Source organism: Filicampus tigris, chromosome 21 (assembly GCF_054856515.1).
Source record: "Filicampus tigris isolate MCC_2025a chromosome 21, RoL_Ftig_1.0, whole genome shotgun sequence".
NCBI lineage: Eukaryota > Metazoa > Chordata > Actinopteri > Syngnathiformes > Syngnathidae > Filicampus > Filicampus tigris.
In genome coordinates, this window is record NC_141237.1 from 4,993,817 (window position 1) to 5,019,779 (window position 25,963).

General features: G+C 43.8%; 1 protein-coding gene across 9 annotated transcripts in view; it reads right to left on the bottom strand.

The window, feature by feature from the left end:
* kiaa1217 (KIAA1217 ortholog) overlaps positions 1 to 25,963 on the bottom strand; it is a 62,114-nt gene that overhangs the window by 26,981 nt on the left and 9,170 nt on the right. For 6 of the 9 annotated variants that reach the window (XR_015084218.1, XR_015084219.1, XM_086020472.1 and 3 more), the window contains exon 2: positions 9,067 to 9,356. Coding sequence is in view for 5 of the 9 variants with exons in the window: in XM_086020472.1 (XP_085876598.1) it covers positions 9,067 to 9,356 (290 nt within the window). In the remaining 4 variants the exon portion in view is untranslated. Of the gene's footprint in view, positions 1 to 2,273; positions 2,427 to 8,096; positions 8,239 to 9,066; positions 9,357 to 10,999; positions 11,128 to 25,963 lie in introns of those variants that run through there. The other 3 variants (XM_086020471.1, XM_086020473.1, XM_086020474.1) reach the window with 3 other exon arrangements.

The window sequence follows — 25,963 nt, forward strand, 5'->3', positions numbered from 1 at the left end:
TAGTCAAAATGCATCACTTCAACGTAACTCGCTTGACACTACGTTCCTGTTAGCAAAGGGCTTTGGCCGCATCTTCTGGCATTTTTTTTAAATGATGCAGACAAATAGGCGTCTTGAAGCAAATCAGGTTCCACAGGAAAAAAATATATATGTGAATAGCGAACCACTAATTGGCTAAGGGCTCCCTGAACCTGACTTGCAAACTTAACAAAATGCCCTTTTCATGACTTCATATCATAGCTGCACATTCCTCATGGCACATGCGAAAAACATTACAGACGGTGTGGACCAGAGATGTAGAAATCACCCGTGTGGAATTTCACTGCAGGTGCGAACGGGTCGCAGCAGGTTTTATTTTTTACTGCGCCGATCAGTAATTTCCACATCTGTAGCCTGAAGCGGTTATCTGGGACAGCAGAATCTCATGTGTGTCTCCATGTATGTGCCAAAGAGCGAGAGGAATGGGAAGATGAACAAGTTAAACTGAGCTGAATAGTTGACCTCCAATGGGAAGACCTCATCCATCAGACGGAGTGGAATTGTTGAACTGAATTAGCTTTTTCATTTCCAAGACGGCTGGCAAGACTGGGTAGACAAGTATGTAGGTAAAACAGAACAAGTAGTTCAGAACATAGGGCGTTTGGCAAGTAAGAAGCTATGAAAAATGTGATAGTAAATTAATAAGCTGGAAAGTAGGTAAAAAAAAAAGCATAGGAAGGTAGGTAGGTAAGAAGGTAAATGTAGGTGGGTGGGTAAAACCGCATACAGATCAATAAGAAGGTTGGTAAGATGATAGTAAAACGATAGGTACGAATTATATACTGCATATAAAAAGGAGTAGGTAGGTAAGAAGTCTGACAAGTAAAAGGGTATATTGTAAGTAGGTAAAAAATATATGGCAGACAGCTAAAATGGAATTGACGGATAAAGTAAATAGGAGGGTATATCGGTAGGTAAGAAGGTGTAGGTGGTAGGTGTGTAGTCGACTGACACCTACCAGTCTAATTTCCTCCTGATTCAATTGAGGACTGTTCAACCTTGGTAGAGGTGGAAGTATCACTCTATTTAAGAGATTCAGTGACATTTTTGGGGTCAAAACACCTGCAAAGTTTCTTTCATTCAAGCAGCCAGAACTTCAGTCACCGCCTGCTGCCTTGTGATCAGACCTTTTTGTCTTCCTTAATGACATTACGGACAAATCCCCTCGTCATCCATTCCCCTTGTGGCTTCCTCCTCTGATGCATTCCTCTTCTAAGTCCCCTGATGGACTTTCTGACTTGCGCTGACTCATTAATTTGCGTCTTAAATGGGAATTACTCTTTAGTATCCAGTGTCACGCCTGAACGTGACTTCTGGGACGCGCCTTTTTTGTGCCAGTCATTCAAGATCCGAACGCTAACAACAGAGACAATAGAGTGCCTGTCGACCTAGCTGACATTTCCGACGTCTGAGCGGACGCCGTCCAATCGATTTCACGCTCTCAGGCGTAGACAAATTAGTCGCGGTTATCACGGGCAGACATCAACCACTCCGCCGAATGAGCGAGAAGGAGGTTGCGGGGTGGGGGTTCAAGAGTCAACTTTGCATAACCATCAGATATGTCTGCCGCTGGGAACAGCGAGCACTCGCTGGCTCTGCTATTTAAATTTTTGGAGGGATGGTAATCTATTCAAATATGCTCACAGAAGTCAATTTTCAAAAAGATGGATGACTGTTACCATCTTGCACACTTACATAACAGAGTAAGCCTGACATCTCACACTGTAGACTATTTAAAATGAAAACTGATAACATGCTAACATATGCTAAGATAGCAACCTGAGTACAGAAGAGGCTAAGGCAGATCCAAGGATTTTACATCTTGCCCTATAGTCGGAGACTCTTTCAAATGACAAATGGCTAAAATGCTAACGTGACGGCAGTTGCTAGGTGAAAATTTAACACAATAGCAACCTGAGCACAGCAAGCATTAAGGCAACTTCCAAGGTCTTTACATTTTGCCCCAGAGTCTGAGGCCATTTCAAATGACAGATCGCTAAAATGATGATGTAACAGTTAATATGCTAACATACCGCAGGATAGTCACCTAAGTAGACAAGGCTTGAAGCAAGATCCCAAAGTATTTTACAGTTTTCAAATGACAAATTGCTTAAATGCTAACTGTTGTTATGCTAATCTAGAACAGGATGGTAACCTCAGTTAAGAGCAAAAAATGTGCATGCTCTACTTAACAAAGTTTAAAAAAAGAAAACATGAAAATATGCAGTATTTACCGTACTAGAAGTGTGTGGAGCTCCATGCACCAGCTACTTCCATGTGTGAACGGAAAGCCCCTGGTCCAGAGGAAACCAGTTCTTCCTCTGGGTGTTGTTTTAGACCATGTAGCACTCTCCCTCTACAACTGTTCCTATTCCTGCCTCTTTCCTTTCTGGTTTACCTCAACCCCCTCCCCTTCATGTACATTTTCAAAAACACTCTCAACACTCGTACCCGTGTTCAGCTCAGGCACTGATCTCCCGTGTCCAAAGATAAAGCGATACTACTCGGATCCCACGGAGATAAGACCTCAGCCTAGGTAAGACACTCAGCAGGCGATGGCCATATCACACACACACGTACACAAAGGCTTTGCCATACTCAAAAACTCCAGTGCAAGCGACTTTATCCTGGGGTCATTTTTTTTATAAAGGTTGGAGCCATGAAATCACTCGCAAATAGTTTAGGTTTTCTAAATTCAGTCCCCCAATCAAATTTCAGCGAGCAACAGGTCCAGCCTCGCACACAGCAAAAATTTGAAGACCATTGGCTTCGGTATGAATTCCTTCTCTCGCCACTTTCAATCAAGGAAATATACGCAAACTATTTGCTGACGGGGTGACAGCGCTCCGATCCGTCCGGACTTGTCCTTTCATATTGCTTTCGTCCAGAATAACACGCAACGGTCTAATAGGGCAAGGCGGTGGAAGTTGGAATACAAAGAGGAGCACACCCATCCATGCACTCAGAGCAGGTGAAGCTCATATTTCACTGTTTTGTTTACGTGAAAAGGTCTACTCAGGTGAAAAAGGATGGTCTCCCTCCAGAGAATATTTCAAAAGAGGATAAATAAGGGTTGACTTAATATGATAAGAAGGGGGTCAAAATAATCAAAAAAAACATCTTGTATAACTCATTCAGTGCCACACATTTTCAGACCCTTTATTACCCTAAGGTTTAAAGAAAATTTAAAAAAATACAAACAAGTTCCTGGGGTTGAATGGCTGGCCTGTGAAAAGACATACAAAAGCGTTTTTGGCACTGAATGAGTTTAAAAATGCAACGTGTTCAGTTTCAAGTCTCCTTTTTGTTCCCTGAAATGATCAAAGTAACAATCAACCAAAGACGGGAATATTTGTACAGGTAAAACGAATAGATGAGGCACGTGTTGTCCGCCGTGACGAAAGACATGCTTTGTCTGTATGTTCTGTCAAGATAAGCTAACTTACGACTGACGCGCATTCCAGCCGCTCTGCAATTTTTATGGGAAAGAATCATATTTCAAACAATTCCGACTAACTGAATGCCAATTTTGTTCTCTTCAGAGGAAAACGAAAGCGGGTTCGATCCAGACACCCCCGACATCCCCTGTCTCCGCTCGGCCTTTGAAGTAAGGGAATACTTTGGGCCCAAGGTGGAGTCCAGATGTCGGGGAGGCAGGCAAAGACTTGAGAATTGAAGAAGCGGAGCCACAAAAATGCCACTGCTGATATATACGTGAAGGTCATTAACAGTCGTGTCGTCAAAATTTATGGATGCAGTTTTACAGTTTCCTCAGGCTACCTTAAGTGGCAGTCAGTGTCGAAACCCTTTATAACTTGACTTTTTTCCCAAAGTCATGTACAGTTTATACATCCGGAGATGGTGAAATAAATGTCCCGCGGTCTCATAATGGAGTGATATTGACTCTCAAAGTGGGAACAACTAACAAACAAGGGTCATTTGTTGAAGAGTTAGTGGCACGAAACTACCACTGTCTGATTTGACAGCTTGCTCACAAACACATTTTGAGAAATAGGCGATTAACAAAAGAGTTACTTGCTGGTGCCATTTTACACTTGATGAGTGGTCAGACACTCCAGGGACCTCTCTCTTGATATACAAGCAATGGCAATGTCAGTTTTTGTACAGCGGCAGCAAAGCACACTCTGTTCATCACAATGGACAGCAAAGAATCTCTCTCTCAAAAGTCTTTCGGGCCACTCCGCCACCCCGCGCATTTTCCTTTGTGTGGACTCGAAGACCCTGTTAATGCTCATCATCGTCAAGGTCAGAGAGACACCGCAGTCCACCCCTAGGGGATGAGCTACAACTCCCGCAGGAAACTCTCATTTATCGTCCTCCTTTTTGCCGTCACGGCAATGATCGTCATTGCGGCTGCGAGCAAAGCGTCTGCTTCCAATCATCTCAGCTCCGCGGCCCAAATCTGTAGCAGGAGCCGTCTTAATGACTTGGAACACTGCAAACAAGCAAAAAGTTGACGTCGTGCGCGCCATGACCCTTTGGGTTAGCGGGAGGGGTGTCGATGGAGTTCCGAGGATGCAGCACCCCCCCCGACTGCGGAGGGCAAGCCACGCGTGCAGTGGCGCCGATGCCCCCCGTCTAATCCGGCGTGTCTCTGGGGTTAAGCCCCTCCTGACAGAAGGCCCGATGATTGGCTTGCATCTGATCGCCACTGATAACGAATAAAGCCAGACGGTGTTTTTTTTTTTTTTTTTTTTTTTTTAAACACGACACAATACAAGTGACTTAATCAGAGAAGCTAATCGGGTCTGAGCTCCTTCCAGTGTGCACTTTTTTTCACGGTATAACACGGTCTTGCTAGCCTGAGTTTAGCTTAGCCGCACAAATCGGGATTAGCTTTTCTGGTCTCTCAGGCAGGTTGTCAAAACATAACAGTAGATATGGAAAAGTTGCAATATATTTAAAAAAAAAAAAAAAAGCCAAGCAATTTGATTCCTCCTGATAATTTGTCAGTAGCTATTAATTCCCGAGCATCTCACACTTGCCAAGCAAAATTGAATACAGATCTGCGAAGCTGACAGCAAATGTGCAGTTTTTCTGTCTACAGAAAACTGGTGCTACCTAAGTGGCGTTCATCGCAAATGCATCAATATTTGATCACAAGAGGCTACAAAGGAAATATGACCATCGTGTAAAACGCAACAAAACAGTGGCTGTTTAACAGTACAGAGGCATGCCTGAGTTTCCGCATGGAACACATTAGCTAAGGTAGAGTCAATGTCGTTGCCTTGCACTCTAGCCACATGTGTGCTGTGTAAACAAATACAGTGAAGCTCAGCCTCTGGCTACCGGACGTCATGGCGACATGGCAGTATGTTGAACTCCTTAACTCATTTGAAATGACACCATGCAAACTTCCAATGGCATTTCTACTTAAATAACTTTTCAGGTGGAGACAGTCAGGGATAATAATTAATAATTGAACCAAAACATAAACACCGCTTTGCTTGATTGCACGTGGCAACCACTGGCAACTTTAACCACTTTTCCATAATAAGTACCCGGTCATGAAATTTCCCGTTCCTGCTTAAACAAATGAGAAGCAGTTTTATGTTTTGCATTTTGTTCTCGTACTGTATACAAAGCAAACCCTAACAATCATTCAGGGAACTACGACAAATAGTTAATTCCAAAAATTCTCAGTTTTCCCACAAATTCCACAAAAAAAAAGACCCATTCAAGTGGATAAAATGTACAACAACAAAAGTCCACATATTTCACATTCCATCTTCAAAACGTTCCATTCATTGAGGACAGCTAGTAAAAAAGTTGCATGTATTCTTTTTTTTTTTTTCCAGGAAAGTACAGAGGCAGAGCTACCAAATTCCCAAACGGAATATATTAGAAAAGGGACAAGAAGTGTTACTTCCTTGTGCTCTAGCAACTAGTTTAGTCTGTAAACAAATACAGTGCTACTCTGCCTCTGGCTGGTGGACGTCACGGCTCGCATTTGCTTTTGGTGGTACATCAAAACTCATTTTAAACGGCGTTCCTGTTTCTGATATGAAATCTGGATTGCCCTGATCCAAGGATGAGGAAAGCGGACCGTTGTGTCCTGCTCAGAAGGTCGCACTTGAACGCGGCGCAATCACAGCTCACGCAGCCCTCACCTGACACGCTGCACAGGTGAACAATTGCTTTGGTGACCCGCTTTCGCAGGTCAATAGATGGTCACATCCTGGGGTCCAAGACTGTCTGCAGCTGGCCTAAAATGGCCGCTCAACTGTGTCCACCAAAACTATTCAACTCGGAATTCACGGCTCATCACACACAGACACACACACAAACAGGCGGAAGGAAGGAATTGTGTGTGTGTGTGTGTGTGTGTGTGTGTGTGTTTGTGAGCGGTCAGGCGGTTCTGTTGCTGTTAGCTGATGGTGGTCTTGCCAGTGGGATGTTATCTCATCTCCACTGATCCGTGTCTTTCATGGCCTGGAAATGAAACCAGTGGCTTTTGTGAGGAAGGCAAACACATAATCGGCGACTTAAATAAAACACTCTCAAGGTGAGGATTTGGGAAGTTGTGTGTGATAGTATCTTGGCTGTCTCCGCCTTTTGTAATGCAAAACTCCTGAGACGATTTTGTTTTTCCTCACCCGCGAGGCACGCACCGTCGCCAGCGGGGTTGTTCTTCCTGTATGATCGGCACGCTTACGTCGCCAGCGTGGGAAAAATTTCTATCCGGTCCTGCTTCAAAAATCATGCACTTAATGCTGTCCAAGTTATTTTGACGATGCATTTTCGAGCTGTTTTTTACGTTAGCAGAATAACAGCAAAATAATAAAGTGAAAAAATATACACTATGCTAATGTAAAACAAATCTATATTAAAAAAAACTACACGGTATATCGTGAAATGAAAATAAAACAGAATATATATGAAAAAAGTAAAAAAAAATTAGAAACACTTTTCCCACAACATTCTGATGCAATATAATAAAGTAATAATACAATTTAATGATTTTATGATTAATCACGCAGCAATAAGTGCAAAAAGACTAGAAAATGATTATAATAATAATGTATGATAATAAAAGTACTAATAAAAATATTTTAAAATATAATAAAAAATGCATAACCATAAAAAATTTAATACAAAACAAATTGATGTATTTAATTAAATAGTAATAAATGGTCAAATAAAAACAGATCTATCATAATACCTCTTGATGCTGCAACACTTCATTCTGTAATATTCTAGATTAATTTTATGCTAATTTTCATAATTAAAGTGATATCATTATTGAAAATATAAAATTAATTAAAATAAAATCACATGAAATAGAATAAATAAGATGTAATGACACAATATTATATAAAATACTACAATAAAAAAATAAGAATATGACAACAATAATAAAATACAAACCAATAATCCAACAAATACCACAACTGTCATTTTGACATTGCATAATAGCACAAATTGAATCACATTACCTCAACTACTACTACAACTAACAATAATGATAACATTAGTAGAAGTTATTAAACATGTATAATTATAATATATAATAATAAGTTCAGGGCTTACTTAAACACGTATTTCTGCCACTAGGAGGGCATTATACCTAATAATATAATTATGGGCACAATACAAAAAAAAAACATTGCCACCCAACAGTAGCATTTGAGTTTGGCAAAGGCAAATATATTTTTTTATGCTATTATTTTTAAAAATAGACATTAAACAAGCAGGACTGTTGCAGAGTAAAAACAACAGCGCATTGAGTTAAAATGGTAGCAAAGTTGTCGACCCAAATCGAAGGCACACGTTTATGTCAATGCAACCCCAATGCAAAACAGCAAGCCATTTGCGTGAAAACGGCGCAATAATCAACAAGTAACGCATGACTGCGACACCCATAAGCGACAATTTCCTCCTGAAAAAAAACCCAAACAACAACTTTTTTTTTTCTTTTTCTGCAATGGAGGCGTCTAGCACCTGCCCAGCGTTTAAGTTGCCAAACGAGTCTGCGCACGTCGTACAAGACAAATGACAATTTGGACTCAAGAGAAGGGGAAACAATTGCAACCTACCTCAGTGGTCAACAATGAACTGCAGAAGGAGTGTGCAAAAAGTTGTTTTGCTCATGTCAAAGAATGGAATAATCCATGTGCGTGTTGGGCTCTGCGACCATCGCTCATTCCTGCACCTCTCTCTCTCTCTCTCTCTCTCTCTCTCCCCCTCTCTCTCTCTTGCAGGCTCCTACAAGTCAAACGGCGAGCCCCCTCCAGTGGTGACATCACGCGGCCTCGCCATGGCAACCGCCGTGACTCCACCCCAGCCAGGCTGCAGCTGACTGAACCTACCTGTCTGACAAGCTCTGGAACAACACTGTCCATTTTGCTGCACTCAGCAGCAAAGCGCACAATTTTGTCATTCACTCGAACGGTGCAAAAACGAAAGACTAAAAACTACCGAGATCGCAATGATCATAATAATGTTGTTTTACAGGGTTGTTGTTTTTAAAGGGGAATCCAACCAACCCGTGCAAATGATATGAAAGCTTGCAATTCCATCCAACCATCGCAGCTTTTCGGTGAATGGGAGAATCATTGGAGGTTTCCACAAATTCCAATCAAAAAGAGCAAACCCGTGCGCAAATGCAAGGCACTTCACAAATTCGTCATTGTATGTATATATATTAGGAGTGGGCATCTCTCCAATAAAAGACGATTCAATATGTATCCGGATACATGGAGTACGATACCATTTAAAAAAACGTACATTTTCAAGTGCATTGATTCGATTTGTTCGATTCACTGATTCCGATTCGATACGATATGCCTGTAGCTTTTGTCATGTTTATTAACATGTAAAAACATGAAAAAAAAAAGCTATCCAAAAAAGAAACTTCAATCATTACCAAAATCAAGCCACAAACCAATTAATTCCTGGTGTGCAGCTTTCATAAAAGACAATTTGAAGCATACCTCGATACATGCGGTGAGCTACGATTCAGCAAGGGTACATTCTAAATCCGAACCGATTCCCAGCCCATCTTACCTGCTCCCGCAGCCTTTCCTGGTGGCCCATGATGGCCGAGGCGTGATGGGGATACTTGTGTTTGAGGTGCTCCAGGAAGGCCTCCCTCTTCTTGTCCAGGTCGGGCGGCTGCATGGCCAGGATCTCTCGGCTACTGCGGGCCCCCCCTAACGTGTGTCTCCGCGGGACGGCGCGGCCGCTGCCTTTGGTGTCTGCCCTGGAAGCGGGCGTCCCATTTGGCGAGGCCTGCCTCCGCGTGGCGTGCTCGGCGTCCTCGGGGGAGGTGACCCTTAAGTTGCTCTTGGTCTGCTCTGAATTCGGGAGGGGAGGGGGGGATGGGGCACAAAAACACATGAGGTCAAGACACATGTGAGGTGCTGATGTTTTGCCATCAACAGACATTCTATGCAAGTATGTTGGTCCTCACGTAGGTCATGAAGAGGGTATGTTATTGCGAGCTTTAAACGTACTCAGTGACCCACGAGTTTATCAAGCAAGAGCATACGCAAAAAAAGGCATTGATGCCCCTCCACATTAAAGGGGAACTCAGGGCAAAAATGTACTTGCGATAATTTCTTCTATGTGCCCCCACTAGTCGAAACATGGTATTCTGATTAAAAAATTGTGTAATTAAGCAGATGAATCCATCCATATCCATCAATCGCAGGGCACTGCCATTTTTGTCCTATACCGCCCCCTGCTGCCGACTGAAGTTGATGTCAAAGTGCCCTCGGGCTCACATAGTAAACATCCCATTTTCTGGGTTTGGCCACATGACCGGAAGATAAATCTCTTCGGCAAGCCTCCGCCAATATGCGACCGAGTACTTTTTCTCAGCGATGGTCATCTGACTGGAGTGAACAAAATTGTTGCGAACGCTAGTTCAACGATATAACCTGCTCAGACATGAAAAGGTAAACACATCCAAAAATACTGCGCGAGTGAGCAGCTGAACATGACAGGTTAATCTTTTTTTTTTTTTTTTTTTTTTAAACATCCAAAGTGTCAGGCTGCTCAGAAGTATGTGAGCATTATTTTTCAAATCTACTTTGTATGCACATAACAGTGAGTTTTCTACTTTTTATACTTGTATGACAGCAAAGAATGTTGAAATGTTCCTAAAAACAATATTTTCACAGCAAAAGTTATTCAGACATTAAGAACGACTGTCAACCAGTGCCGCCATGGGAACCGATTGTATTTTTCTTTCGGTGCGAGAGGTTCTATTTATGACAATTGTCACCGCAGTGAGCCACTCGCGTTTTCCACTTTTATACCACCGGGGGTGCCGTCCGAGCTTTTGCGCGCGTACGCAGCGTCGTCGCTCGACAGCACAAGAAACACATCATCACCACGGCCCATTTCTCCCAAAATACCAGATGTGGATCCTTGTAAACACGGCGCAAGAAATGCCAAATGACAGAAAAGGGGAAATAAACTGGAGACGACAGCTAATGCGCCCGTCGGTCACGGTTCAGTTCTTTGGTGGTTGAAGAACCATAGTTCAAGCAGTCTTATTCTTTATGGGTAAATATGGCTTTTACACCCTACAACGAATTCCGCGCTCTGGCAGCTTCCTAACTTAGGACAAGAAAGCAAATTGGGGGGAACCGTATGCAAATTTGATGAGCCTCCTTCCCTCTGGTTGGAGTTCTAACCGCGGATCTTTTGAGGAATCCCAGCTTTAATCGGTAAACACACACGGAAAAAAAAAAGAAAAAAAACGGCGACGGTGCATAGCGATGCGGCGTCCCAAACGCCCCAAAAACAACCCCCTACCCAACACCATGCTCTAAATCAGGGCCGCAGCATGTCTCATGTACTTCCAGACCTATTTTTAACTCCCAAACAGTTCCCCCTCACCGCTCACTAAATTACACTCAGCAGACAAAACAAACTCGAAATGAACTGCGCTCACCGGCGGAGTGGTATGTGAGGATAAGAAACTCATTACCTTCCGCACAGGAACAATCTTCATCTGCCATTTCTCCCTCCGTTGCACCTTCAGCATTCCCCACGCCCACCCTCCCCCCCCCCAGAAAAAAATAAAACAACCCAAAGCCTAAGGCGAGAGGGGACGAATCTCCGGTTGACCCTCTGACTGGCTGCTTGCTCGCTCGCTTAGAGATTCCAGGAGCAGCTCACGTGGAAAAAAGGAGAGAGGGGGGCTTGAGATAGGCCCTGCCCCGCCGCCCCAGGATAGACTGCCGGGGGGCGAGGGGGGGGGGGGGGGGGATTTAGAAAGTCAACTGCATTCCAGGACAAAGTGCGACCAGCCTCTTTTTCGCCCTCGGGCTGAAAGACCGACTGCAAGCGTGGGGTGTGTGTCAATACGAGCGCAGTCAGCACTATTGCGGAGAATACTACAACAACAACAAAAAATAACATCCGTCATGTTGATTCCTTGGACTTTTTTTTTTTCTAGGAAAAGCAAGTCTTTGCTTAAGCGTAAAGGCTATCATCCGAACCCTGGTGTGTAAGACGACGGTTCATTTGTAAGCAAAGCGTGATCGGGGCATTTCCGGAATGCACGGACCGAAGACAAGGGTCAGGGTTAAAAACGATTAATACAGTCGATTATTAATAGTACGTGTTAATTACTTTTTTTTTTTTGCTGTTGACAGCTGGGGCTCACTCCCTAACGTATATATACGAAGCGGAAACGGAAGCTTTAAGATGGCAGACTGAACTGAAGTGAACCCCCTGGGCCAAGCATGCGATCACACGATGATCGTGTTCTGCTTTGGTGTGGGCCCAAAAAGGACACTTCAGAGCCGCATCCAAACTTAGCCCCGCATTTGGCAGCCGGTGAAGTTGCAATGAAGTCTAATCAAATCAACACGTAAGCCCAGACAGCACTTTGTTCCCAATTAGGGACGTCGTAGGAGAACCCAGATGCTGTTGTTTTCCTCATGTCTGCTCTTAAATGCGATATTAGGAGCACATCTTTCCCCTTAAGGCGACCGCCGACGCTCATGAGCTCATTGGCCCGTGGCAGCCGGGGATCGATCCAAAGCCGCGGGGAGAAGGCGCGACATTGGCGCACCTTCACGGCGGTCCGCGGAAGGCGACGCGATCAATGGGGGAGTTTGTGGGCCATGTAATTGGGAGCGGTGGGCCGAGGGCACGGGCCACTCAGCACCTGACGGCTGAAACGAGAGAGGGGCGCGTCTGCCCCGCCGCCACTTCCACCCTCGCCGGGGAACTTTTCTAAAGTGTTTTTGCTGGCCACGCGTCGGCGTCTTGCAATCCCCTTAAATGTCGGCAGGAGCCTCCGGAGAAAACAGGCTCCAACCTGTTGCTGTCAGGAGCCAGGAACAGATGGTGCATAGCTAGCATAATAACAATGCTACGCACTTGCTTGCTAATGCTTGCTTTTAGCTTTTTAATTGATTTATTTACATATAGAGTATTTGTTGAGTGCAAGATTTAAAAAAAAAAAAAGTCACTAATTATTATGTAATAAGGTAAGCTCCAATTTCCAAATGACTGTTCGGAGTTCCTTCATTATCAGAGATTTGAATTGGCACGTAGCGACGGTTGTACGATGTCGGTTATATTTCTATGCAGGTAGGCGCTCTTTTAAATGATAAAACAGAACAACTGAAATGATTTTGAGTCCAGTTTGACAGCCGCTGCTCTCAAGAGTACCACGTATCCAACCACAAGCAGAAATTACAGCCTAAAACCTTCCTCCCCTCAGCATTCCACATGGAAATTTCAAAAAAAAAAAAGTGACCTCCTTTCACGCCCCCTCCCTTACAGCATCACAAAGGATCTGCAAGTGAATTATGCAGAGTTTGTGTATGAGCATCCAGCTTGGCGAGCCTCCACCTGCCGGTTGTACGCAGGAATGAATGCGCGTGCTCGTGCCAAACTCTGCTGCGCAACTAAGCCTGTGGATACACAAAGTGCTGACGCGGACAAAAAAAAAAGGCTGCTCAATGGTTTAGTATGAGGATTCATTGAAGAAAAAAAAAAAAAAAAAAAAACAGCACTATTATGCTAGAGATTTTTTGATACAAATGAAACTCTGTATTAAATATAACAAGTTTCCCTATATAATGGCTTGGGGAGTTTATTTAATCAACCGCTGCTTTCTCTCATAATTTTTACACTTTTTTTTTTTTTATGAACTCTACTTACAGTATATATTTTTTGACTCCACTGTAATTAGCAGCTTTGACAGGCAGCGTGAACGGGGCTTCACTTCTCTGCCTCTATTATTGTTTTGCCCAGAAGCCGACAAATTGCCGGTTCGCTGTAATCCCTCCCGTTCGGTGTCTGCGCCTTTCACACAAAACGGCAACCTCGGAGACTAGCCTCCAGACAAAGCAGCTCAAATGTGACATGTCACTCACAGGAGTCAGGCCAGATAAGTCGTTTCCGCACAGGTAACCGACACCAGACATGCCGCAAAGCCCCGCCCAACGCGACCTGGCCACATTCATTTCTTACACTAACATGCGGGGAAATATCAAATATTTCCCATCTGGGTCTCTGTTTGTCTTTCCGCATGTCGGCTGTATATTAAAACATGTCAGAAACACTGAAAGAGAACATGTGTTTCATTTGCGGCAGGAAGCCCACGTCCCGTGCGGACCGAGGCCCAGTAAAACTGTCCACTTCACCGGTGTCACCTTTACCCTTCCAGTCATCCCATCAATTAAAAGCCACTTCCTGTTTTGTTGACACAGTAGGCTGAAAGTCAAGAAGGTGCGTTTTTCTTGAAGTGTGTGTGTGTTTGTGTGTCAGGAGAATCGTTTGAGCCAGACTAAGTTAAGGGCTGAACGATTTTGAAAAATAATCCGATTACGACCCCAAGATTGCGACGTAATGAGCGACTATTTTTTTCAAAGTCGTCTTCCCAGTATTTTTTTAAGCCTATAATGTGTCCGTTTGGGGAACAGAGGGCTTTTCTCTTTCTATCACAAGCAAACATCTTCCTTCACATATTGTCCGACTCCGGTCTTCGGCACAAAACCTCTGAGCAACTAATCGGTCCACATGCTGTGAAGTGATCAGGGAGTCCGTCTCGCAGCCTTTTGTCGTTCATTAACCAAGCAGTGCCTCGTGAGTCGCCGTGTTTCTTAGTGTGCACTTCATTAACTTGTGGCGTGAGCATGTGTAAGCGGGCCTTATAGACTCGGATGCCTCGCCGGTCTCCCGTGGCAACGGCAGCGCCCGGGCTAACGCGGCGAGGCCGGTGGCATCGAGAAGGGGTGTGGGCGGTGGTGGGTTTTTGGGGGTGGGGAGAGGGGGCTTAAATGCATGGAACAGCTGCAGCCGGGTGGAGGAAATCCGCCCTGGAATTGGAGCTGAGAAGTTCAGTCGCCTCAAGTTTTCCTATGGAAGCTATAAGCTCCTCAGGATGGAGGGCAGAAGACCACTGAGGAGATCTGGATTAAAAATCTTTATTTAAAAAAAAAAAATAAAAAAAAAAAGGCAGCTAGGCTACTTCAGATAAAAATGTCGACCACTTAAAAATCAGACGCATATAGAACAGGCTCGCGAAGGTTGAAAAAAGTTTAAAGGTGCATTTTAAAATTCGTAGCTGTCAAGTGTAAAATGAAGATGACACTCAGTTTAATGGAATTTTGTCATTAGAATGTAAAACGAAAAAGTAGACTTATTGGATTATTAACAACCCGTTAAATGACTTCGAATGCTTTTCATGAAGCAAGTTATTTTAAGTAATGAATTGAACAGAATTTTCAGAATCACTGATGCGTCACAACGCGCCTTTGCGTACCTGTAGTGGTGCAGCGGATCATTTTGATCCGTGATCGGTACGGATCAAGCATCACGGTTTAAGTTGCGCTCTTAAATGCTAAAGATCCACAACGTTCCTCATCCTCCGAATATTTATGATTCAATACAGGAAAATGCCATAACTCATCAAGCGGTATGCGGCAAAATGCGTACACAATAATCAACGTGCTCTACAATGAATATTCACATTTCCGCCGTATTTCAGCAGCCTAATATGCATGATGCACATGGAGTCAAATATTGTTATTATGATCATAAATCTGAGTGCAAAGTGTACCGTTAGACATTAAGGCTCCACAGCTCCATAAGCGAGAGCAGAAACAAGACGTTACCAGGCTCTTAGGTATGGTCTGATTGGTTATTAATGACATCATCCTCAGGGACGGCCCCACCCTCCCCAAACTCGACGATGTCATCAGTGCCGAAGCATCCCAGTGATGTAATGCAGGGGAGGGCCTGAACTGACGTTCAAGTGGCGTTCCTTTTCTTCCTCCTTGAACCTTCTTTTTTCCTTCCTCTCTCGTGACGTTTTTCCACCCTCCCGAATGCATCGGGATAAAAAGCCCATCCGCTTGTTTATTAGCGCTCAAAGCTAACGCGAAAGCGATTTGCAGCTAAGCCCCGTGAGCCATTTAAAAGATGAGGGCTACTGACTAGGTGAGCGTATTTACATTTCCCAAATCCCAGCCTGTGTCCTGTTGCCGAAATGGTCAAAAAGACCCTAAAATGCCTGCTTTCCTGTGTCTTTTCGAGCATAGGTTATTGAGCTTTTTTGTGGGTCTATCATGATAGACATTCCTACCAAATTTCACAGTGGTGAAAAGTGAAACTGGCTTTGGGGTCTGAATTTTCTTTGAAGGACCCTGGAAATGGCCAAAACAACTGGAAAAAGATCACTTCAAACCAAAATGGTAGTTTTCCTGTCTCTTTTTGGGAATGGGTCTTTCAAAACTTTTTTTGTGGGCCTGCTCATGATAAGCACGCCAACAAATTCCATCTTCACAAGTGAAAAACTGTGAGTGAAATGGGTTTCTGGTGGGGGAGGGTTGCGTGGCTTGCAACATTGGGAAAAGCAGAAGTTGGACACGTAAGTGTTACGTCACTTCCGATCTAATTTATTTTGACATTTTTTTTTTTTTTTGGCGGGGCCTTCACATCTGTTTTTTAATCACAATTTGAAAATGTGTGTGTGTGTGTGTGTGTCCCGGGCAAACATCCACAGCTCAAGAGGATTAGCGACGGGACTCTTCGCTGATCAAAGCAGCAGCGAATCCAGCTTACTGGGACACACAACCTCCAAGGGAGGACATGATGCAAACTTATGAGCCAACACTCCACAAATATGTCACAGAGAACACCGTCTCAATTAAAATCCTCAATTAAAACTTTGCACTCACCCACTCGCAAAGCTGATTCGAACCAAACCATTGGATTGGCTGACTAGTGTCACGGTGGGAGGAGTTACAATCTATACGATTGTTCCTTGGATAGCTCACCCAATGGCTTGCCCAACTCACACCAGCGTTATAACAGTTTGGGATTTTTCAATCGAGTTCGTTTTTATTTCGTTTTGTTCCTCTTGTTAGGTTTTATTAGTTTTCATTTTTTTCAAAAATGCTTTGTTTTAGTTTTGTTTTTATTCATTCGTTCAGTATGAGTTTGATTTTTTTCAAGAAAAAAAGGTCACACAGTATCGTGTAATAACTTAAACCCCAATTCTCAAACAACTGACCTTCCTTCTTCTGTATTTACGGATTTACAGCGATGCTAATATTTTATTTGAAATTTTGTATAAAATTTGTTTATTTTGTTAATGAAAATGTTTTCTCAGTTTTAGTTAAACTATAACAACCTTTACTCACACACATCAACTTAACCCGCTGGCAAAGCTGCATCGAAGACATCATTTGAGTAGCATAGTTGTCTTTTTTTTTTTGTCTTTTTATGGAATGCAGGAAACTGGAAAGCCAGCAATAAATAACCCTTTTTAACGAGGTACGGTTTTAAGCCTGAAGAAGGTCTCACCGCTCCCAATTAAAACGATTGTTTACTGGCATCTTGATGTCTTTTGTTGGGTTTATTGTGCACGCTGTTCGACACACTGTTTCCGCCTCATTCATGAATACCCGACTCACAAAAAGCATCGCTGTAGTTCTGTATTAATAATGATACTATCATTCCAACAACGGGTGGATTTATGTACAAATCTGTGATTGGGTTTGTTTGCGGTCAACGGAAATTATCACTTTACGGGCTTTATGGTCCCCCTCAGCTTTAACACGGCACTTTAGTATCTTTCAGCGCATTGTTCAGCATTTACAAGCCACAACTTTTAGTGTTTGGTTTGCTCTAAAACACGATGCTCATTAAGCTTTGCCAACTGCAACAAGCAACCCACCCAAAAAAAAAAACAAAAAAAACACACACACAACAAAGCAGTCGGCTATAAAAATGTATTGAATCCCTATACGGACATAACAGCAAAATGATCATCTGTGCGTACCTCCTGGAGGTCAAATCTGCTTGCGATATCATGCTCAAGTTAGTTTGCCATACGTTGTTGAGAAAGTTGGCACTTATGCACTGGTGTGACCCTGCAATTACTGTCAGTGACTACACCGTAAATTAGTGGGATGGGAGGGGACAATGGCAACTCAAACTTTGGTTTTGGTGAACCAACGTTGTGTTTACCCAAAAGTGCGTGGAGGAAATATGTGATGAAACTACCATGATTGGTCGCCCCTAATTGGGAGCCAGCTGATAACGAGTAAGCCATGCATTATGGATAAGCTGGCGGTAAATCCAGAGTGGGATAGTGGCTATAATTAAGCCTCTCTCCGGTTCCACAAAGCGAGTCCTCTATCAAGCTGTCAGCGCTGACGGACTCAACGGGATGTGTTTGTGTCTAATAATAAAAAGCTCCTTCAACAAGTCAGAGCGGAACTGACCTTTGGTTCTGGAGGAATTCAACTGACTATGTGGATGGCTGCATAGCGTCAATTCAAATCCTGCATTCATCTTGCTACATTTTGGAAACAGAACAAGAAAAACATTGTCCTTTCTGTGTGTGGGATAATTGGCCAAATGCTAACTAACAATGTCTGTTTTTATAAAGTACAGATTTCTAAAAAAAAACGGAATGGATTATCTCAATTTCCATTCATTTCAATAGGGAAAGATGATCTGAGATACGAACGTGGTCACGGATCACATCAAAATCTGAAGGCACCAATGTCACAATGGTTATCTTGGAGCAGACAAGGGTGAGTTTGTCGTTCATCCACAGCCTGAATTTATCTGTTAGTTTTTTTTAATTTTGGAAATGGAAAAACAGCAACCCCAAATTTTCTTTCAACTTCTTTGAAAAAAAAGCATCTCTTATGACAAAAAGCCTTGTTAGCTGAGCTGGTTAGCTTAGCTTTCTCGCACCGCAGATAGTAACTGGTCTCACCATAAAACGTTTCCTTTCAACATCTTGGACGAGTGGCGTCACGGAGCAAAAAAATCTTCATGAGTCGTATTTAGCATGTTAGCTTAGCTTGCTAACTTGGAACAAAACACTTGTGCAGTTCAGCATCCAACCACAATTTCGTGGTGAAAGACAAAAAATATGCATTATGAAAAGGAAAATGTATCATCGAATTCAATACAGCTTTAGGTTGAACTAGTTGAACTAGTTTACGTGGCAATTTTTTTTTTCGTGCACCATTTACCACCGTCCACAAAATGGATTAAGCATGTCTGGCTGCCCGGTGGCTCTGGTCTGGTCTCGAAATGGAACGGGGGAAATTGCTGTGCTGCCGCCAAGAAGGAAACAGCATAGCAAAAGGAAAACCTGACAGGAAGGAAACCTCGAAAACAAAGGTGATAAAGTACACAAAAGGTCCTGCGGTGGGTTTGCGAGTCCTGTTCTCCCTTCTTCCTGTCATTCTGAAAGTGAATGGAAATGCTGGGTACGTCACGGAATGTTCTGTAAGGTAGTGGGATGTTGGCGGAATGGAAAAGCCAAGCCACAGTCTTCAATTTCTTTCAAGAAACCTAATGACAGACTAGAAAACACCACAACTGCTCCGCAATACTGATTAATATCCGTAAAGAGGCTCTTTACTACAGTTTCCCAAAACGTCTTGTGAGGGAAATTATACAAGAACCTTGTCTGACCTATTATGCATGCAATTTCAAGCCTGCAAAAAGCATACTTAAATATTTACACACTGGGGAATCGTTTAGCTTTTATTAACGCTTGTAACAGTAGACTTGTGAGGTGGAGTAGGAATGGCAAAGACGTACTCTGGGGTGCAGTCTAGACTTGGCGATCTGAATGCAAAACAACTTTTAGACCACAAAACCCTTCCTGTCTACTGTGGAAACATTGAAGTTGAAAGTCCCTGAAGTTGCAGCAAACACAGTACGACCGTCAGGAAAAACAAGCTAGTCGCGAGTGTATTGTTGTATTTACGTAACGGGCAGTGTTAGTTATGCAAACCATCTTTGTATTGTACAGCTTTATCATTTAGAGTTAGTCACCTGAATGTTTTCACTGCCTTTACATCTGAAAATTGACTGGGGCTATTTCCAACAATTTACGCGCAACCAACGGCCCGCAACCAATCAACACCAGCTAAAGATGCATCTTTCGATCCATCTATCTCGTTTTTGTCTGGCTTTTATTCTCGGCCAGGAATTTACGGTGACGGGAGCGTTTACGTAGCGCCCACTCCAAATAAACTTCAGCACTTATGTTCACGGTCTGGTGGAACTCCAGCGCTACGTGCACGATGTTAAACACTGGCGTTTTCTGGAACACAGGAAGCTGTGTTTGTTTTGAGCCGCACGGACTGAACATCTGCGATTCGTTGCTTCGTTTGGGGTTTTAACGCGGTCCGACAATACGTTTTTTGGCTCATCGTGCGCGTTATCAGTCCCAAATGGCCTAGAAGAAAAGATGTGTGTCGTATAATCCTTAAGGACTGTATTGGGCTTACTTTGCATCAAGTTCGGTATTTACACAGTGCTGTCGAGTTATCAGTCCGAGCAGGAAGGACTTCTCCAAACACATCATGCGCAGACACAAGACAGGTTTCATCCTAAAATAGCTCTCGCCAACAAAAACATCCCCGCGGCGTTGGATTCAAGCAGGAAGCATTTTCATGAATGGACACTTAAATCCGATCAGATGGGAAAGATTGTCAGGCAGAGGAGTAATCATGGAATCATGTCGCGGTAATGAGTCGAGAACAAGTGGGTCAAGGAAAGCATAAAATGAAAGAAAGGGGCAGCGGCTTGTTTAATTGCTTTCAGTGATTTTATGAAGATTATCCCATTTTAAGACATCTTCTATTACACCATGAATCTTTCAAGGATTTTTTGGGGGCCTCGTCATTGGCCACGACCTTCACCTTAATCCGTTCGCTGAGAAACAACCGGGAGCTATGGCAAACTTCTTCGCCACTCTTCTAAAAGGGGCGGATAGATGTCAGAGAGGTGGGGTGATGTTTACACTGGAAGAAAAAGAGCTTGGCAGGTTAATAGCGCCAGAAGAGTGCCGGGCCAGTGTCCTTTCACGCCTGCAGGACATTTGTCTTCCTGGGGGCAAACAACAAGGGAGATGGACATAGAAGTGACTTCAACAAAGAGGTGAAGTCCCAGATGCACGTGACAAGGCCACGAACATCCGAAGAAAGCAAAGGGATCGTGATAAGATGCCGGCTTCTGCAGCTTTTCGATGCCGTGGCTTTTTCTGTCAGCACCAAACACTATTATGCTGCAAACAAAATGTTACCCGTGTGTCAACAAAAGGTGTCTTTTTCTCTATGTTTTTCATAGATAACATTTCTGGGAAAACAAAGTAAAACACTTTAAATCTTTGGACAATCATATCGGTGTTGGCTGCCCAAGTCATCCTCCAGAAAGGAAGAGATTCATTTGAGGCTATTTTTGTTTGGTCTTGACTGCTTTGAAGTGTTTCCAGTGAGCGTCCAGACCAATTATGGATATATATATTCATAAAAAAAATGTTTTTTTTTTTTAAATGGGCAAGGGAAAGAAGAGACAAGATGGCCACTCATGAGTCATTACAAGTGAGACTGGTCGTTATTGCTTTACTGTCTCTGGGGCAAAGTGTTACGACCATTTCTGTCTTATGATAGCAAATGATGTTTACAGCTTCTCAAAGAGCTACACTTGTCTTTGAGTATCTTTACACGGCAACTAATTAAAGAGGGGAAAACGGAACATGTTAGCGTTTCACAAAAGATCAGCAGTCACCGTGGTTTTTCGAGATACGAGCCGTCAAGCGGCCAATTATTTTGCTTTGACTTTGCGAGCGTCAACGAGAGATAAAAGCGCTGTAGGGTGGCAGTATACTCAGCTCAACTCGCTTCCCAATACCCGACACTTTTGCGAACAGTGGATAAGTCTTCAAAAAAGTGGCGTCAAGCTGTTCAATGCCACTCCCAGTTGAAGATAATCGAGTAATATTTCTCTTCTTAAAAAAAAAACCAACATTTTAGTGGGTAGGTACTGACCCATGATTTTTGACATACCGTTACCACCTCTCATTTGTGTCTTGTCGTGAGAGTAAGGAAAAATATTTGCTTTTGAATTTTAGTCTTTAAAAAAAAAAACCCACACACACACACACACACACAAACAAATACCCTCATGGTTGCCTCATTAAGTCTCATCATTGACTCAAGTAGCTAAAGGAGCTTAAATCGAAAGCCCCCTGCAATGAGGTCTGATGAAACGCTGCGGCGATGCGATGTGACCGCGAGTTGGCTCGGGGCCATGACGAGGGATAACAGCGCAGACAGCCCGGTGGAGAAACACCTGGTCGGACCTGCCACAAGCCCAGGTGTCTTTCTACCTCCTCCTAATGACCCGCGGCGGCCGTCGAACTCCACGTGCGTTGGCTCGTGACTACGGTCAGTGTTTACCTGCCCATCAGAAACGTTGAGCCAGGTAATCAAGACAGAAGCTGATCTCCCCGAGCTGCTGTTCGCCTTTGCTTGTGAAACCAAAAGGGCTCGTATGATGGCTTTTAAAGACGAACGGCTTGGCTGAATTAAACTGGCAGCCGTCGGCTTACACTTAATAACAGTTTCCTCGCTACATCAGCACTGGGCAAAGCGCACAGGAAACTCTGGAGAGACAACCACAATGATGAATAATGAGGTTCCGTCTCATTGTTAAGAAGGGTTTGGGATGTTATTTGCAGGGTGCACATTTACCGATTTTTAAGCTCTCAATGGTTTTTAAAATGTCAGAGACCACACACACACGATGAGGAAAACAAATATTTTTACTTGGGAGAACTTGTGATCTAATTTATACAAATTACATCTGCTCTTTTTTTATTTCTGGCTTTTGTTGGCTATTTGGTCATTTCGGCTGTTTTGTTCACGTCACAATCACAAAATAACTCCTCCCCACACTACACGATAACTACTCAGGATAATCTTTCAGACACATCCAATAGTCAGACCTTTGCTGACTTTGATTGGATGGGGGGGAAATATGCTTCAATATGGCCCGACTCTCAGTATGTGTTCGTATACGCTTTATTACGTTTATTGGATTTTCTAGCCAGACCATCGAAAGAGTGATGAGACCTTTTAACATCAAGTCGGACAATAAGTCAGTTTCATGACATTTTTACAACGGTTTAGCTTTACATTCCATGCAGATGGGTCGTGTTCCAGATGCAAATCCACTGAATAGTGGAAAAAAAGCTATTCAAGCAAAACTGGAGATTTCTAGATTAACTTAATTAACTGTTGAGGGAAAGATCTCAGGCAAAAGCCTCTTTTACACACAGATCTCCACAAAGGGCAATAACCAGAAAATCTGGGACATTGCTGTAACGTTCACACTGCAACAGTCGATGACGTCAGTGCCTGCATCTGGTATGACATATGAAATCGCTGTCAGATGGCGACAATTACTTACAGCACGACCAGGAGCAGAAGTGTCAAGTGATGAGCTTTTCACCTCTGTCCTATCTGCAGAGTAACCTTACAAATGGGCACTGCCCCCCCTTTTTTTTCGCGATAACTTAACATTTGAGGATACAGAGCAAGAAAATAAACACACACATGCTAACATTAGCATATCTTGTTGCTATGCCTTCGCTCTGAGCCTTGCAGTATTACAATTGACTGTCTCCACTCTGATGCAGGGTCCATGTATCTCTTGAAAAACGTTAGCCCAAAATTACAGGACATTCCTCATTAATGTTGTTTCTGAGCATGTCTGGTTCAGACTTCATTCAATGTGCAATTTTACAGTTGCCTGCGGAACTATACTAATGCTAGTCAAAGTAAATTATTCATGTTTTTTGTGCTCTTTCTATTAAGCACTAAAAAAATGACAAGATGGCACCAAAGCCCTTTCTGAATAAGGATTTATCTCAAGGAAGCAGTTTGAAGCGCTAAATCTCGATTTAGAGAGCAGCTTAGTATGTCAAGGAGGAGCTAGGTTTAGCCTGGGTTGTTAGTGTCATTTGGGAGAGTCTTCAAACAAGGGCACTTTTTTCCTAAGTCAAATCATCTGTAGGGTATTGTTTTAAGATGTGTTTAAAATCATATTTAACTGTTTCATAATGCTGCACATTTGTTGATTTAAAACTAAAATCAGTTCTTGGTGGCGCCAATTAGTCATTTTTCATGGTAGGACCAGTTGGAAGGGACTGTTTACCGCCCCCAACACAGTAGGAAAGTCCTAAACACACCCTTAACTTAGTGTCCATTCTTGTGCCGTATCCTTATGCCGCTTCGTGGAAACGTCCCAAATTCGATGACAGCAGCCCAATGTCTTTGAGGCTGCGGAATAACTTTGCAAGAGCAAGGAGCGCATCTTCCCCCCCACCCCCCGTGGGAAAATCTGGCCGTCCGTTTGATCCCCCGTGAGCAAACTTGGACGCGCACGTCCAAATCTCATGCGAGCCTGAGCCGCAGTCACCCATTTACTGTCAGCCTCCTCGTGATCCACAGAGGGGAGGTGAGCTTCTCAGGAGTGATGACTACGCGGCGGCGGCGGCGGAAGGCAATGGCATGCAACCAAAACGCTTAGTTTAGCTATCGCACTTCATTTGCACAATCTCTTGTTTTGAGTCCACATAAACCCCCCCCCCCACCCCGCACTCCCATTAGTTTAATTAGACACAGCCGCACACACACACACACACATTAGAAACCCACTTCCTTTTTTTTCCCTTTACTGAATGGTTGGCTGCAGTTCAGATCAGGGGTGAAAAAAAATACAATACATTTTTTTTTAAAAAGCAACTGCTATGCAAAACAAGCTTTCAGAAGCATATGAAAGCAACCAAGCAGGCAAGGCAAAGACCCCTCAAGGGAATTCCCTTTGCCATGGAGGTGAAAATGACAATGTTTGTCATAAGGAATTTCAGAATTGTCTGAGCACTCACCTTTGCTTTTGAATGTGTTGAAAAACGACAATCCCCAAAACTTTTTCCGCTCCTTCCCGGTGGATCGGCACACTTTTCCCAACTCCCACTGCCTCCCCTCCTTCTCGCTCTCTCGCTCTCTCTCTCGCTTTCTTACTTCAGCACTTCCTGGGCTGCTGTTTATGCTCCAATCAGGTCATCCAACTAAACTGCACACCCCCCCTCCTCCTCCTCCCCCTCCTCCTCCTCCTCGCCCAAGTCCTTTCGCTCAGCCATTGTTTGGCAAAGGCTTGTCACATGTATGCCTGCGAGAGAGAGTGCGTGTGGTATCACATACACACCGAAAAGGGTGGTCGACTCCCAGCTCGAATGTCTCACAAGGACAAATTTGTTTTTGGGGAATTAGAAAGGGGGCAGCCGAATTCGTTTGTTCATGCGTGTCTGGAACTTTCTCTCCAAAGCCTGCGAGCCTTACCGTCACAAACCTCAATGAGGCTCAAGCCGCGGTGGCCAGCCGAGAGCTGCCGAATTCCAAACACCGGGCGCCTTTACCGACTTGTCCGCCTGGACCGAACCATAATTGACCGCCAGGCCCGCTCTTTCCTGGCAAAAGAAGAGAGATGGAGGGGTGGAGGTGTGATTTGGGGCTGCGGGGCCAGGAGGTGAGAGGTGACGTGCGGGAGGAGGCAGGTTGACAGGAGCACACTGAGCTTTTGTTTGCCGTTGTCAACACCTTCATCATTGCGCCGCGCTAACACCTCCTGACCTGCGGCACAGTTCATCTTGAGCCGAGAGACACCTTTGCTTGGGATTGTGGTTCCCCTTTCAAATGTTTATTAGGTCCAAGATAGTAGTTCTTGGAGAATTCTTTACAAACAAAGAAGGCCATGTGACATTTGTAAGTCTCCCCCCACTTATGCAAGTGCTTTGGGTAAGTGTACAGTACGGTATATACCATATCTGACCTTTGGAGGATTTAGCCCGTGTAAACAGATTAATGAAAGTTCGGAAAAGGAATGGGTTTTTTTTCTCACAAATGTGATTTGCTTGGCTGCTTGCTTCTCAAAACCAGCTGACGATATGATCAGACAATCATTTACCTGGAACCCACAAAGCAATAGAGGTGGAGGAAGAACCAAGAGTCACCTGCAGGGGATCTACAGATCAACGACGACAGTGAACGGAAACACTTTTGGTTACCGTATTCTGCCACTTTTCACTCCTCCTTTTGGACAGTCAGCTTTCTACTTTCACGCATGTTCTCGCCTCGGTCCACGTGGAACACTAGTTGACCAGCTGGTAAAAATATAACCTGGCCCCACCTGGTTTTGACAACAGCAAGCAGATCCATAGCGGTAAAGTACAACGGAGAGAAGCTTCAAGATGTCGCAGTCAAGCTCAGATATGCTAAACTATGAAAATAAGACCTCATTTGTAATGAACTGGAATTATCTTCGTGGTGAGACGACACTGGAAACCCAAAAGCCACTCTCGTTATCTTTTCTAGCCACGTTTCATGTTTTTGTTCCAGAAGCAGCCCCTAATTGTCCCCTGAACGCAAGTCAGTGGAGCCACAAGGCAGATTGCAGCACCTCTTTTGCCAGGTTGGATTCTAGAGACATTCATCTTTGTTGTTTAGTCTGGGCACCACATGTTGGAGTGAGGGAAGGGGAGGAGGTGATGGGTTGGGGGGCTACCTCCTGCACAGACCCTCTTCTCTTGTGCACGACTGACAAA